The sequence below is a fragment of the Cervus canadensis genome, chromosome 15 (genome assembly GCF_019320065.1).
Source record: "Cervus canadensis isolate Bull #8, Minnesota chromosome 15, ASM1932006v1, whole genome shotgun sequence".
NCBI lineage: Eukaryota > Metazoa > Chordata > Mammalia > Artiodactyla > Cervidae > Cervus > Cervus canadensis.
In genome coordinates, this window is record NC_057400.1 from 17567706 (window position 1) to 17583177 (window position 15472).

Sequence of the window (15472 nt, forward strand, 5' to 3'; positions counted from 1 at the left end):
CTTTATAATTTGCTCCCCAACCTACGTGCTAAATCTCATCTCTGTCCATTCCACCCTCCCCTTTGTGTCCTTCATTGTAGCTGCTGGCCCACTCCCTGGTCCCAAATACAAAATGCATCTCAGCACCTAGTTCTCTCAGCCAGCCTGAAATGCCTTCCTAACACATTCAAGCCCTTTGCCTCTGGCTTATCTCAAACGTTACCTGTGTGAGATTTCCCTATTTTTTTTTTTTTTTCTTCTCATCACAGAGGAACTAATTGCCGCCTTCTAAATTGTTCCCTCTCACTTTCCTAACACCACTGTTAGAGCATTTATTGCCCTGTTTTGGACTTTGCTGTATATGCTGATCTTTCTCCCCAGATCATGGGATCCTCAAGGAGTTTGACCGAGTAGGAGGGAGTGGACTAGGTCTCTGCCAACCCTGCTCTTAAAAACAAAGATCAACTGTACGAGGGACTGTGGACAGTGCACTCATATAGAGTCCTTAGAACTGATAGCGCCTTCCGTGGGTAAGGGCTTCCCAGGTGGCACTAGCGGTAAAGAACCCGCCTCCCATGGGTAAAGATCGAAAACATGGAATAATTCACATCTGACCTTAAAATATTATTAACAATATTCTATATACTCTCTTTATGATCTTGAACATTTATAATGCCATTTTGCTAAAAGTGCTAGCAGTTGAAGTGAGTTTTTGTAGTTTCTTTACAGAAGAAACTTACATGATGTTCTTTTTTTTTTTTTTTCTTTTAGGAATAGGAAAGTCAAGAGGCTGAATTCTGAAGAATGTTTCCGAAGTGTAATCTGGCTGTCACTGGCTGGGTATGGAGGAGCATGAGGAAGCTATTTCTGTTACTTTCTCTCTTGCTGTCCCATGCGGCTCATTTGGAAGGCAAAAAGGATAATCAGTTCATCTGGAAACCAGGTAGGAATGTCCTGGATGTTCCTTTGTCCCATTTTCATTAATGAGAAGAATATTCTTTCCATTCTTGTCCTTCTTACCCATGAAGGAGTGGGAAATCTCCAGAGAGGAGAAAATATAGGTTCTTCTTTATAATACATTTGATTCTTATTCCTGTATAATTGTCACCTCCGTCCGTGATGCTTGTTATCCTTCTGAATTTTCATGTTGTTGTCAATTAAAATTATGATCTCCATAGTTAGGTCTGTTTCTCTTTTGTCAATGTATCACCACTGTGCAACACATTTGTAGTGAAAATGGCATCTGAATTTAGTTGATATCCTCAAAATGATTTGAAATATTAATGTATGTCTCTTTCTTTTATGGTATAAACTAACTAGGTATTTATTATTGTACATTTTCTAGCATACATTCTGTATATCTAAGTTTTGAAGCATGGAAAATTATCCCAACAGCTTTGCCCATTAGTTGTGATTATGCAGTGGCCTTAATGTGTTTGGAGACCCTTAGCTACCTTGTACATGAGTATATGAATAAGCTGAGGTGTGGAGACTTGCATATAAATTATGTTCTTTTCTAAATATTTCCTTAATGTGATTGTGGAAGAGCACTGTTTAATTTTAAAGGCTAATACTTTATCAACTTAAATTATAAACCCAAACATCTTGGCTGTTTGTATCACTGATGTTTTTCTTTGTCGTAGATTTTAATTTTCTTCATTTCACAATCAGATCATTTAAAATACATATTCCTGTTTCAAGAGTCCATTCTAGCAAATACAGATAACTTATACACCTAATATCTTAGAATTGGAAACCGTGATGTCATAGAAGATCTATGGTCCTTGGAGAATTTTCATTTTAGGCTCATCATCTGTAAATTAAATAGACTGCAAACATATTATGTCACCATGGAAATATGTATAAAAGTGATATTTGTAATATTTAAATGGCTTTGCAAAAATGAAAGTGAATTATGCTTTAAAGTAAATTAAGTAAAACCCCAGCACCATTAGAGATACAGTCTGGAGGAAATTTAATTGCATTAAAGCCCTTATAAATTAATTTAATTGTGGACTCTAATACCACATTAGTGATTTTCATTTTTACCTCACAGTAGTTTTAGAAAGCTTTGGAAATAGTTCTAAAAGTCAAGATTGCATTTTTGCAAAGGGGCTATTTTATTTTAGTCAGAAAAGACTACACATTTTATCAAATCTAAATAAGCACATTTATATGGCTGTACTCTGGTCTAAAGTTCTCAAAAAAGTGCAATTAAGATGGAAAGTAGAAAATCTTAAATGTGAATGGGATGTATTAAGAAAATGGATGTATTTTGAAGCAAATTTTAAAAATAGGTCTGCTTTTCTAAAAGTAGGTCAATGGAACAAAATGGCACAGACCCACTCTACAGTGAGGGACACTGTGGTAACTGTCACACTTAAGTTTCAGAAGTGAGAATCCTTCCCATCAGATGCTTTGCACTGTTCAAAATGAATATCCATGTCACCACTCTCATTTTCCCCAGTATTCATTACTTCTTTATCTCATTTATGTGCCATCAAAAAGGTAATAATGTATGTTTTCCTGTATGGTTTCATTTATAAATTATGAATTTGTTCCTTGTATGTGATCAGTCATTTTAAAAGTAAAAAAGACCTCAGAGATATAAAATTAAAAGCCAAAGTCTAGGCTATGTATTCCAATTTCTTATATGTCCTTCAGAAATATCCCTTGCACATGTAAGGAAGTACCTCTCTATGCATAGTTGTGTATATAAATCACACAAAATGCACACACATATGTTTTATTACTTTTTATGGTTCTGCCTTCTGGATGGGAAGCTGAGTGTGGAACGGTAGAGAATGTGGATCTGAAAATTTCTGATTTGTACATACCTATGAGCTTCTCTGGTGGCTCAGTGGTAAAGAATTCTCCTGCCAGTGCAGGAGATGCTGGTTCAATCCTGGGTCAGGAAGATCCCCTGGAGAAGGAAATGGCAACCCACTCCAGTATTCTTAGAGTCTGGGAAATTCCACGGTCAGTGGAGCCTGGCAGGCTATAGTCCATAGGGTTGCAAAAGAGTCGGACACAATTTAGTGATTAAACAACAGCAGCAACATGTACATACAGACAAACAGTGCTTCATACAATCAGAATCATACTTGGTGGTGTCTTACTCTGCATGTTGCTTTCAGCATGTAATGATGACTTGGTAAATATTACATACTAGTGCACATGAGTCAGTTTCATCTTTTATTGGTTGCATAGTTTTCTTTTGCAGTTTTATGAATTTATTTAATCAGTGCTCCATTTGCTTACCTATTCTTCCTCTATTGCATGGCCATTTCACTAGCTTTAATTTTTTTGTTATTATGAATAGTACTGACATGAATGCACTATTCTTTTAAAGCTAAGAGATAAATCAGTTTGAGAAGTCATATGCTCTAGAGCAATTCTGGATCATCACCTTGAAAGACAACCTCAGGTCTTTCCCAGGTGCTGCTAGTGGTAAAGAACCTGCCTACCAATGTAGGAGGTGCCAGAGACATTGATTCAATCCCTGGGTCAGGAAGATCCCCTGGAGGAGGGCATGGCTACCCACTCCAGTATTCTTTTTTTTTTTTTTCCCACTCCAGTATTCTTACCTGGAGAATTCTGTGGACAGAGGAGCCTGGAGGGCGATGGTCCATAGGGTTGCAAAGAGTCAGACATAACTGCAAGTTAGCCCGCTTAGAATCTGTACCTACTTATGTGTGATTTATTATATTTTATTTGAATTAAAAACTCAATTGCATTTGAAATTAGCTGCATTTTTGGAGTATATTATCAAACCCAACAACTCAGGTCCAGTATAATCTGGAATTTGAACAGATTTCCATGGAGACCCAGATAAATATACCTTATTTTAGAAACCTAGAAACCATTCTCCCTATTTAGATTGTAGTGCCAGTCATTTAAGCTTTCTGTTTGTATCTATTGTTTTTCCTGCATCCATAGATTAGGTGTTAGTCAAGCTCAGCCAAATCAGAGGCATTTCTAAGTGTGTCTTGGCTGTGGAAAAACAATGGATTGATGAATAGTAAGTGAGTGATATATTATGTTGCTATGTTTTCTCTACCGAGAGAGAGTCTGGTGAAGTACAGGCTGTGGGGTCATTGATCCAGCAAGGCTATTGAATGCCTGTCATCATTGTGATGAGATCCATTGATCTATATTTAGTGTTTGGCTTCTGTCAGCCAAGAAAGAAGGATCATGTCAGCAAAAATATCAGATAAGGAGTGATGCAGTTTGTTGTTTTAGGTAAACATATACTATTGCTGTCCGCTTGCTTCCTGGAGATGAGCAGATATGGTCTCTGAAGCTATGATAACTAGTGATCTCTTTAAAAATTCCTCACTACTGGTTCTGAGAGGTTGCTTCATTCTTCTGATCCTTGAGGAGACCTCACTATGTGCCAGGTGCTCTTACAGATAAGTTGAGAATAAAAGAGACAAATCCTTGATCCTCATGAACAGATTAATAAACACAGTCCAAAAGTTAAATGGAGAGTATACTGGTTGGTGATGAGGGCTTAGAAGGAAAGGTAAGGAAAAGGGGAGGGATATGCAATGACAGATGAGAGATGACTATTTTTTTTGCAGTTTTTAAAATTTATTTTTTATTGGAATATATTTGATTTGCAATGTTGTCTTAAGTTTCAGGTGTTCAGCAAAGTGATTCAGTTATATATATATTCTTTTTCATATTCTTTTCCCATATTGGTATTACAAAATATTGAGTAGCAGTCCCTGTGCTACAGGGTTCAACAAGAACAGGTTCAACACGAACAGAGGGTTCTTGTTGTTTATCTGTTTTATGTATAGTGTGTGTATGTTACTTCCAGATTCTTAGTTTATCCCTCCTCCCCACCTTTCCCTTTTGGTAGTGGTAAGTTTGTTTTCTATGTGGGTAAGTTTGTTTCTGTTTTGTAAATAAGTTCATTTATATCAATTTTTAGAGTCCACACATAAGTGATAGGCGAGAGAGTGATATTTGAAATGGGTGGGCTAGGGGCTCCCTAACTGAGGAAGGGAATTTGAGTAAAAGACCTGAAGGCAGTGAGGGAGCCAGCCATGGGAATATCAGGATGAATATTCCACAGGGAGAGAACCACAAGGGCAAAAGACCCTGGGACAGATGTGGGTGTGGCTTGTTTGCGGACCAGAGGAGAGTCCAGCATTCTGGAGCAGGGCAAACATGGTGGGCAGTGGTGGGAGGTCAGGTCAGAGGGGAAAGGGCACCCAAATCAGGTATGTCTTCATAGATCAGGATACAATTTTGGCTTTTGCTCTTGGGTGAGATAGAAAGGCTTGGGGGGTTTTCAGAGAGGGGTGGCATGATCTTTCTTTTTTTTTTTTTAATAATACTTTAATAGGATTATCTTGGGTGATCAGGAAGTGGAAACGAGACTAGTTAGGAAGCTACTGTAGAAATAAGGACAGCTGATGATAATAGCTTGAACCAAGGTCATGTCAATGAAGGTGATAAGAAGGGGTTGAGTGTTGGATATGTATATAAGGTCTGGTTTTCAATCAGGGAAAATTTTCCCCAGCAGAGGACATTTAGGATTGTCACAACTGGGGTGTGCTACCGACATCAAAGTAGAAGCCAGGGGTGTTGCTAAATATTCTGAAATGCACAAGACAGACCCCCACAACAAAGAATTATCCCTCCTCCACTTGCCAATAGTGCCCAGGTTGAGAAACAGTGTTTTAAGGTAAAACCATCATGATTTGCTAATGTAAGGAGGAGGAGGGAAAGAGATACAAGGGCAGTGTCCTGAAGCTTTGCTCTGAATAGCTGGGAGAGTGGAGTTGCCATCATTTAACCTGGGCTTACTGGGAAGGAGCCTGCGTGGGGGAATATGAGGAATTTGGCATAGAACAGGTTCGATTTATAAGCCTGTTGGAAATTCACATGGACATGTTGATCAGGAAGTTGGGTCTGAATTTAGGTCTCTCCTAGAACCAGATGTTTGGAAGTCCATATCAGCGAGGTCAAATTTAAATGTACAGTGTTAGAAATGTAGAGGCAGCCTTGAAATCTATAATCCTGTGTAGGTAAAGGGTAAGTTTCTAATGTACTTCCTTGGGGCCAAATGCCATTTAAAAAAAATTTCAGTGGTAAAATACACATAACGTAAACTTTACCATTTTAACCATTGTAGAGTTCAGTTCAGTGACATTTAGTATATTCATGGTGTGTTGGAAACATTGCTACTATCTAGTTCCAGAACATTTTCACTATTCCAAATTACATTTTACAAGTATTTATAAAAAGACTGGAAAACTATTTGCTATGAATAATGAGGTCTGAAAGGGGAAAAAAAATCCATATTTGTTTCTTTGTGAGAGGGTCTTCTAATGGTCTTAAGTCATCTTCAGAGATCACTCAGTATACTAGGCAGGCGTACTTTGTATACTTTGCACACAGGCAGACTCACATTCAAGTCCCAAGGATATAGAGAGGAGAAAGTTCTTTAATCTCTCTGAGCCCTATTTATCTATCAAAATGAGGGCAGTACATTCTTCAGAGAACTGTTTTGAAAATTACAGTAAAACAAATGTATTGAAAAACCTAGTGTATAGTAGCCACTCATAAATGTTAGCTGTTATTTTTATTATTGCTATATATTATTTGATATTTGAAATATTTATTCTTGCTTTTATGTTATACAATTTTGTATACTTTTTTCCTTTAGACCCAAAAAAGAGGTGAGATCAAACTGACAGCTATATGTACTCTATTAGTAACTGATCACAAGTAATTTGTCTGACTTTTTAGCTCTAAAACTTTCTACATGAGACTCATGGAAAGTTTAATTTCAGTAGATCCTTCCCAGTGAATAAAAAGGGTGAAAAAAAAGACCTGTGTCCTAGGAACTAAGTAGATAAGTCAAAATTAATCAATCTTTTTGAAAGAAAAAAAGATTATGAAAATGATGTTGGATAAGGAAAAAGGATCTTAGATTAATATTTGGTTATAGATTAAATAATAATGTTTTCAATGTTGAAAGGAATTTAAGGAAAAACAGCAGTATTTTATATATTTGCATATATTTAAGTTTACAACTTTCTTAGGAGAAAGCTGTTTTTTTTTAATATGTGCTAGAGTTTTGTGAAATATTTATTCTGAGAATTTGATTAAATTGGAATCATTTTGGTTACATCTATTGATATTAATTTGTCTTAGAACCATGTGTGTAATAAATTCTCTGTGGTGTTATTTCTGTGATATCAAAAAAACGTAGACTTACATGGCATGGGATTCACTTCTAATTGTTTTTCCTTGGAGACCACAAGCGCTAATTTTATAATGCTCTCAGTAAGCCAGAAAAAGTCTATATTACCTAAATAATTTGAACTAAATTACTCTGATTTTTTCTAAATAGTACTAAATGGAGGCTCCCTGAGGAAAGAGATGTTATTGAGTTTATTCACTGATAGATTCCCAGTACCTAGAACGTGAATAACTGTTGCACAAAATATCCCTAGCACATTAAGTACTTGCAAAATGAGGGCCACTGTTTGTGTGTATTTATGGAAGTTGAGAAGTAAAAAGTAGAGACAGAAGAAATAGAACATAAGATCCTTGTTATTCTAGAACCTGAAATATATATTGAATAAAGGATATGAAATGATGAAAAGCAAAGTCAACCTTATAAATCAGTAAATGTGAAAATTAATGATCCTTATTTTCTTGTCCCTTTGTTCCAGTACCATTTTTGATCATCTCTAAAAAAGGTATAGAATACAACTGTTATAAAAAAAAGATTCACAGAGTAAGAAATTTATTTCTGTAATTCTTATGTTGAGATATTACAGTTGCGTGTTGTCTTCTATTTAATTTCCTCAGAGACAGCCAGTTTCAACTTCTTGTTTATCCTTGTGTTTACCTCCATATTTCTAAGTAATGTACTCATTATTGATGTTCCTTGATTTATGTGTTGAATATTTGCAATTGATTTTCTCTTGTGTTACTTGAGACTTTCTCTCTCATCTACCTACCTCTTTCCCTACTTACTGCTCCCATGGAAGCAGTTCTATCAGAGTGCTTGTGTCGATGAACAGTGACTGTATTATTATTTCTACACAGATACCGTTCTCTGCTGAGCCAAGCAGTGTACTACTGCCCCTTTCAACTTCTTGTTTTATATAGAAATTAAAAATTACCTCATCTTTTCTTTGCTTGGCCTTCTTCGAGCGTACTGCTGCTTTCCCCTGATGCTCCAGTTGACATGCTCATTATTCGTTTTTGAAATTTCAGAACAGTTCCAAACCCTCTATTATATTTTTTCTTTGGGAGATATTTCCGCAGCCCCGTGTCCTGCATTCAGTGTGGACTGCTGCAGTTTCTCATCCTGAACTCCTTGTTTCCCTGGCTTTGTGTTTCTCTGCTTTTGTTGCTTTATTTTCTAGAACTGCTAAAATAGGATACACTGGAAGCAATTTTTCATGTCTGAAAGGGTCTCTGCTTGTCATATACTTGACTGATAGGTTGGGTGTAGAGTTCAAGGTTAAAAAGCACCTTTCCCTCGGAACTTTGAAGGTTTTGCTCTGCTGTATTCCAGCCCCCTGTGTTGTTGCTAGGAAGGTTTATGTCATTCTGATCTCATCTCTGTATGTTACATGTTTGTTCTTTTCCTCTTTCTGAATCTTCTTTTTATCCAAAAAATTCTGAGATTTCTTAATTATGTACTTTGGAGTGAGTCCTTTCACCTTTATTTTATTGGCCTTTCAGTTCAGTTCAGTTCAGTTCAGTTGCTCAGTCGTGTCTGACTCTCTGCAGCCCCATGAATTGCAGCACGCCAAGCCTCCCTGTCCATCACCAACTCCCAGAGTTTACTCAAACTCATGTCCATCGAGTCGGTGATGCCATCCAGCCATTTCATCCTCTGTCGTCCCCTTCTCCTGCCCCCAATCCCTCCCAGCATCAGGGTCTTTTCCAATGAGTCAACTCTTTGCATCAGGTGGCCAAAGTACTGGAGTTTCAGCTTCAGCATCAGTCCTTCCAATGAACACCCAGGACTGATCTCCTTTAGGATGGACTGGCTGGATCTCCTTGCAGTCCAAGGGCCTCTCAAGAGTCTTCTCCAACACCACAGTTCAAAAGCATCAATTTTTCGGCACTCAGCTTTCTTCACAGTCCAACTCTCACATCCATACATGACCACTGGAAAAACCATAGCCTTGACCATTCAGATCTTTGTTGGCAAAGTAATGTCTCTGCTTTTTAATATGCTATCTAGGTTGGTCATAACTTTCCTTCCAAGGAGTAAGCAGAATATTTTACTAGTATGCTCACGCTTTGCAGTTCTGAGATTTATTTTGTGTTGTCTCTCTTCCTCCTGAAACGCCTTAGATAGCTGTTTTACCTCTCTAATTGATCTTCAGTTTTCCTGTTTTTTTTTTTAATTTTGTTTGCATTTTTATTGTAATTTGTAAAATATTTATTCTGTTTCATCTTTCAAACCTTCCTTTGAATATTTTTTATTTCAGTGAGCTCTATACTTTTAAAATAAAGGTATCTTTCATGTGGACCATTTTTAAAGCCTTTATTGAATTTTTTACAATATTGCTTCTGCTGTTTATATTTTGATCTGTTTGGCAATGGGGTACGTTGGATCTTAGTTCCCCAACCAAGGATTGAACCCATACCCCCTACATTGGAAGGCAAAGTCTTAACCACTGGGCCACCAGGAAAGTCCCTGTTCTGTACTTTGTAAAATTGAATCTTCTTCACAGATGCATGTGCTTTCATTTAGAGGATGTTAATAATAATTTAGCTGTTTCCTTTTTATGCTCTGTGCCATTTATGCTTCCTGTAAATCTATTTTCTTCTTTTGTTAATTTATTTGTTTGATCATAGCTTCTGCTGTGGGGAGCTTTCTTTTAATATCTATTGATCATTGGCTATCTCTTTAGTGTTTTCGATTATTGAGGGTGAGACTGTAAAAGCTGATTGGCATTCTGTGTACCTGACTCAGATGTTTGGGCTTCACTGTCAGACTCTCCTAAGTCGTGAGCTGGCTTTTTTATTGGAAGATGGGTTTCTCAAAAGTTTATATCCATCAGTACCTGAAGGTATTTTCTCCAGGGCTTATTATGGGTGTTATTTAAAGTGAAGGCTAAGCTGCTGTAACAACGATGATCCTAAATATATGGCTTTAAAAAATTAGCAGCTCCTATCTCACTCATGAGAAGGTTTCATCGTGGTCCAGACTGTCCAGTGGTTCTGCTCCATATGTTCATTCAACCACAAAGCTTTCTTCCATCCTGTCGAAGGACATTATCCTTCTTTGCCCATTCAAGCTGGATCACAGACATTTCCATATTTTAGATGAAATGAGCACAAAGCTAAAATCTGAAAAAAGACATTTCAACAAATGACATAGAAGTTCCATACATGTTCCAGTTCTAACAGCCACTCCAAACGTGGTTTCAAGCAACTGAAGACTGTCTTCAATTTGGCTTTTGCATCTGGGGGTGGGTGGGTGCAGCTGGGTGTTCTGCCTTGTGTTTGGATAAGGGCAGAGGGTGACTCATCAGAAAGGCTTCTTTATCCACTTATCTGGTACCTGGACTAGGAAGACTCATACAGCTGAGGCTGGAATGACGGGGACTCTCTCTTCACATATCTTTCTCTGTGTGTTTTTGTCCGCATGTTCTCTCTATATGGAGGCTGCAGGGTGATGGGAGTTCTTACATGATAGCTGATGCTTCCAAAGAGAAACAGGCAGGAGTTGCATGGCTTTTTCTAATGTAGCCTAGGAGTCACTCACGGTCACTTGTGCTACATCATTTTGGTTGGAAGGGCGCCTTTAAACAGGGGACTTAGATTTCATCCTTTGATGGGAGGAGTGGCAAAGAATTTGCAGATAGATGTTTTACATTTGCCATGATCCATCATTTCTGGTCACATTCCACTGGTGAGAATGTGCTCATATGGTTGCTGCTAGCCACAAGGGAAGCTGTGAAATGTAGTTTCTAGTTGGACAGCCATGTGAGAAGGGAAGATAGATTCAGTCAGGATTAACAGCCTTCATAACAGGGACTATTCAGTGTTTGGGTCATTCAGGGATTTCCAGAGAGAGAGAGGAAGACAGAGAGGGAGGGGGAGGGAGGGGGTGGGTAGGATTGATTTAGTATAAGGAATTGGTTCATGCAGTCATGGAGGCTGAGAGGTCTGGAGGCCAGCAGGAAAGCCATTGGTGTAGTCCAGCCTGAGCCCAAATACCTGAGAACCAGGGGAACTGATAATGCAAGTCCTAGTCCAAGTGCAGGAGGAGAGCAGTGTTCCAGTTCGAACAGGTAGAGAGTAAGTTCTTCCTTCCTTTGTATTAATATTTTTACCCTATTTAGACTTCCAACAGATTGGATCATACCCACCCACACTGAGGAGGGCCATCTGCTTGACTCAGTCTACTGATTTAAGTGTTAATCTCATCTGAAAGGACCCTCATAGCTACACCCATAAAAAATGTTTAGTCTGGGCATTCTGTGGTCCAGTCAAGTTGACACATTGAAATTTACCATCATAGTGTCTCCTGAAATGAACCCTGCCTACACTGGACTACTGATAAAAGAATAAGGGCAGAATTTTAGCAGAAATGGCCCAACACTTAGTCCTCAGCATTTCACTTAATTCTTCTCTTTTCTTTTACTTTGTGTGCCTGCCTCAAAAATATCCTTATTGCGTGCTGAATTCTGTTGTGTCTTTTCCTACAGATGTTGAGAAAGGGACAGAGCAAAAGACTGGGGGGACAGAGGAAAGCATTGTGTGTGTGGGATGCTAATTGATTTCATTTATAGGCTTTAGATTATCCCCCATTTCAAACTGTAAACCTTATTACTTTTCGCCTAGGGTCTCTAGGTTTCAACTTGCCCAGAGTTCTGCTAGTATAAATTAGCTTTTTCTGTTGTATTCATCTGTGGGCAGAATCTCCGGTTTCCTTCACATTTCAAATTACTTACTGCTCCTCTTCCTGCTCTGAATGTTCCAAAGTTCAGAGCTACTTGTTCACCTCTAGCTCTATGTTTTTGGCCCTTATTGAGTTTTATCTTGTAATGCCTTTACAGTCATTTCAAGAGAGTGTCAGGAGAGGAGTGAAAAAAATACATATGTGTGTGTGTGTCATGTCCTTCAAGTTAATTGGACATCTTTTTTTTTTTTTTTTTTAATTGGACATCTTTAACTTACTTGTCCTAAAACTTCTGTTATTTATTATGGAATAAAAGGATGTTGAAATGTTAATTTTTTGTGGTGACTGACTCCTTTATTCTGTTTGGGCATGTACTACAAAATCTGTTTATAACAAAACTGACCAGACTTTCCCCAGGTTAAAATTTGTTTTAATTTAAATGTTCACTGTGTCTGTATGATTGGTTCAGACTGAGCTGTTGGCTTAGAGATAAATAGGGGAAGAATTTCTCCCTGAAGGTCAGATTATCAATGGAGATTTCTTTATGACCCCCTGAAAATTATCTTCCTTCAACTTTTCCTTTCATGGTAGAATTCAAATATTTAACATAAGGTTGAATTACTCTTAACTAGGAAAATAGAGGATTCCATTCAAAGAAATAGAGAAGTCAAAGATGAAAACAAGCCTGAGCTATAAAAGTGGGATTGAAATATGAATTAAAGACCAAAAGGCAGTATTACAAATTCATAAAGCAACCTGAAAAACTTACGTCGTGAAGCTCTTCATGATCTTATTTACCATGAAGCACAGGCAGTGTTGATTGGAATTAAAAAAGGAAAAAAAAAAAGAAGCCTACCTTCTTGTGGCTTGATTATAGATTTACTCAGTTCATGAAGTTATTTTGATATATGAACAAAGTTCTCCAAACTACAGCCACAGGTGACATCTGTGTGATAGATGTTAGTGCCACAGATGATATCTGAGACTTAACCAGAGAAATAATTTCAAAAGTGTGTGTTTAACACCATTCATGTTTACTACTCTCTTTAATACTATATCCGTTAAAGCTTATTTTCATAGCAAGTGTATGAATATGAATTAACCATCTCATCCTTTTGTTTCTTTTCTTCTTTGGAATTACTATGGTAACAAAACTGTGGTTCCTATAGGGAATCTGTGATATTATTACCCCCTTATCTTGATTCTCCCAAAAGAGGAGAATAATAAGCTGTTGTGGAAATAAGTAGCTTTATCACCCAACGGTGAATTTCATTCATGGATACACTTCACTACAAAAGCAACACAACAACTGGTAACAATAACATATGGATATGTTTTTTTGTGTGGATTTTTCCCCAAGGTTAATAATTTTTTTAATTGAATGCAGCTGCTCAAGAATTTTTGTTGCTAAGTATGCTCACTTTTTGAAAACAAATGCTTCCTTCTAAATCATTTTTAGACAGATGTTTTGAGGCTTAATTACTTAGCTGTATTTGTAGAGAACCTGTAAACAATAGAGATGTTGGCTGCATATACCAGGTAGGGTGGTTCAGATCACAGATACCAAAGTCAAAACTGTCCGGGTGCTATGTGAAGGTGTGTGACCTCAAACTTATGCCTTTACTTTCTCATCAATAAAATGGGAATAAATGAAGGAGTCTATGTAAAGCATAGTTCATATTCTATGCTACATACTCAAGCGTACATTTCTATACTCAAAGTATTACATGATGAAAGTCACATTAAGTACTCAATTAATGCTACCTTTTTATTTGTATTTAATGGATGCTCCTCTAAGAGATTATTTCCTATTCCTCCCACCTGACATGTGGAACTCAAGTTAGTTTGGCTATATAGAAATGCAGCTATAATGAATATAATTTCTCTCAAGATGTTGTTTGCTATTCTTTTTATTCATTCTAATGTTCTAAAATAAGTTATTTTAAAAACTTCCATTTTATTGCTTCCATTTTATTCCTATTGACCTTCATTATGCACTAGCTGTTTCAAATATTGGATCTCCAATAATATCGTTCCCTGATATTTGTTTATAGAATTCTTTTATTGTTTTTCAAAGCAAAAGCTGGAGATGTTATTCAAAATGGTTACTGAGTAGAATATGGTCTCAAAGCTTTCTAAGAGCCAAGAATGTGTAGCCTGTTTCACCAAACTTAGGATTAAACTTAGATGCATCTATATGATTGATTTTCTTCATCTTCAAATTTGGAATGAGAAAGATCAAGGATGTGAGTGACAAGTTTATATTTGATGATGAGTTCAAAAATTAACATAATACATTCTATTTTATTTATCTCACACGGTCCTGATAATAGCCTGAGATGTTCTGGGAAGGGTAGGGAAGAAACCAAGTTTGAATAGCATAGATATTAAGTGATGGAACCAACACTAGCCCACTGAAGATTTCAAATCTTGGTTAGGTTTTCATTATGCAAAGATTTTTCCTTGTTTGAAAGTTTGAATTTTTGAAACTTTGAATCCTTGTTTGAAACTTAAGAGTTACATATGGTGTTGCCATTCTCAATAGAAAGGCTTGTGAATCAAAAGAATTACCACTTTTTATTCCTTAAGATTTCAGGTTAATTGGTTATCATTTTGGTGGTTGATAATCCAGATAAATGTTTTATGCCAAGTGGAGGTTTCTCTGCAGCACTCTATGCTGTTACAATACTAGTAATTATTAGCATGAAAGAATGATTCTTTTTTATCAACTTTATTGAAGTATAGTTTATATGCCCAACATTTACCAGGTGGTCAACACCGAAATGAGATTGATTATATTCTTTGCAGCCAAAGATGGAGAAGCTCTATACAGTCAGCAAAAACAAGACCAGGAGCTGACTGTGGCTCAGATCATGTACTCCTTTTTGCCAAATTCAGACTTAAACTGAAGAAAGTAGGGAAAACCACTAGACCATTCAGGTGTGACCTAAATCAAATCCCTTATGACTATAAAGTGGAAGTGAGAAATAGATTTAAGGGAGTAGACCTGATAGACAGAGAGCCTGATGAACTATGGACGGAGGTTTGTACATTGTACAGGAGACAGGGATCAAGACCATCCCCATGGAAAAGAAATGCAAAAAGGCAAAATGGCTGTCTGAGGAGGCCTTACAAATAGCTGTGAAAAGAAGAGAAACGAAAAGCAAAGGAGAAAAGGAAAGATATTCCCATTTGAATGCAGAGTTCCAAAGAATAGCCAGGAGAGATAAGAAAGCCTTCCTCAGCAATCAATGCAAAGAAATAGAGGAAAACAACAGAATGGGAAAGACTAGAGATCTCTTCCAAAAAATTAGAGATACCAAGGGAACATTTCACGCAAAGATGGGTTTGATAAAGGACAGAAATGGTATGGACCTAACAGAAGCAGAAGATATTAAGAAGAGGTGGCAAGAATACACAAAAGAACTGTACAAAAAAGATCTTCATGACCCAGATAATTACGATGGTGTGATCACTCACCTAGAGCCAGACATCCTGGAATGTGAAGTCAGGTGGGTCTTAGAAAGCATCACTGTGAACAAAGCTAGTGGATGTGATGGAATTCTAGTTGAGCTATTTCAAATCCTGAAA

The 15472-nt window shown here is 37.2% G+C and overlaps 1 protein-coding gene across 1 annotated transcript in view; it reads left to right on the forward strand.

Annotated features, from left to right (window-relative positions):
- The window catches only part of THSD7B (thrombospondin type 1 domain containing 7B), a 993808-nt gene that overhangs the window by 138656 nt on the left and 839680 nt on the right, over positions 1-15472 (forward strand). Inside the window, exon 2 of the mRNA XM_043487921.1 lies at positions 751-922. Coding sequence (XP_043343856.1) covers positions 784-922 — 139 coding nt within the window. The 5' untranslated portion in view covers positions 751-783. The remainder of the gene's footprint in view (positions 1-750; positions 923-15472) is intronic.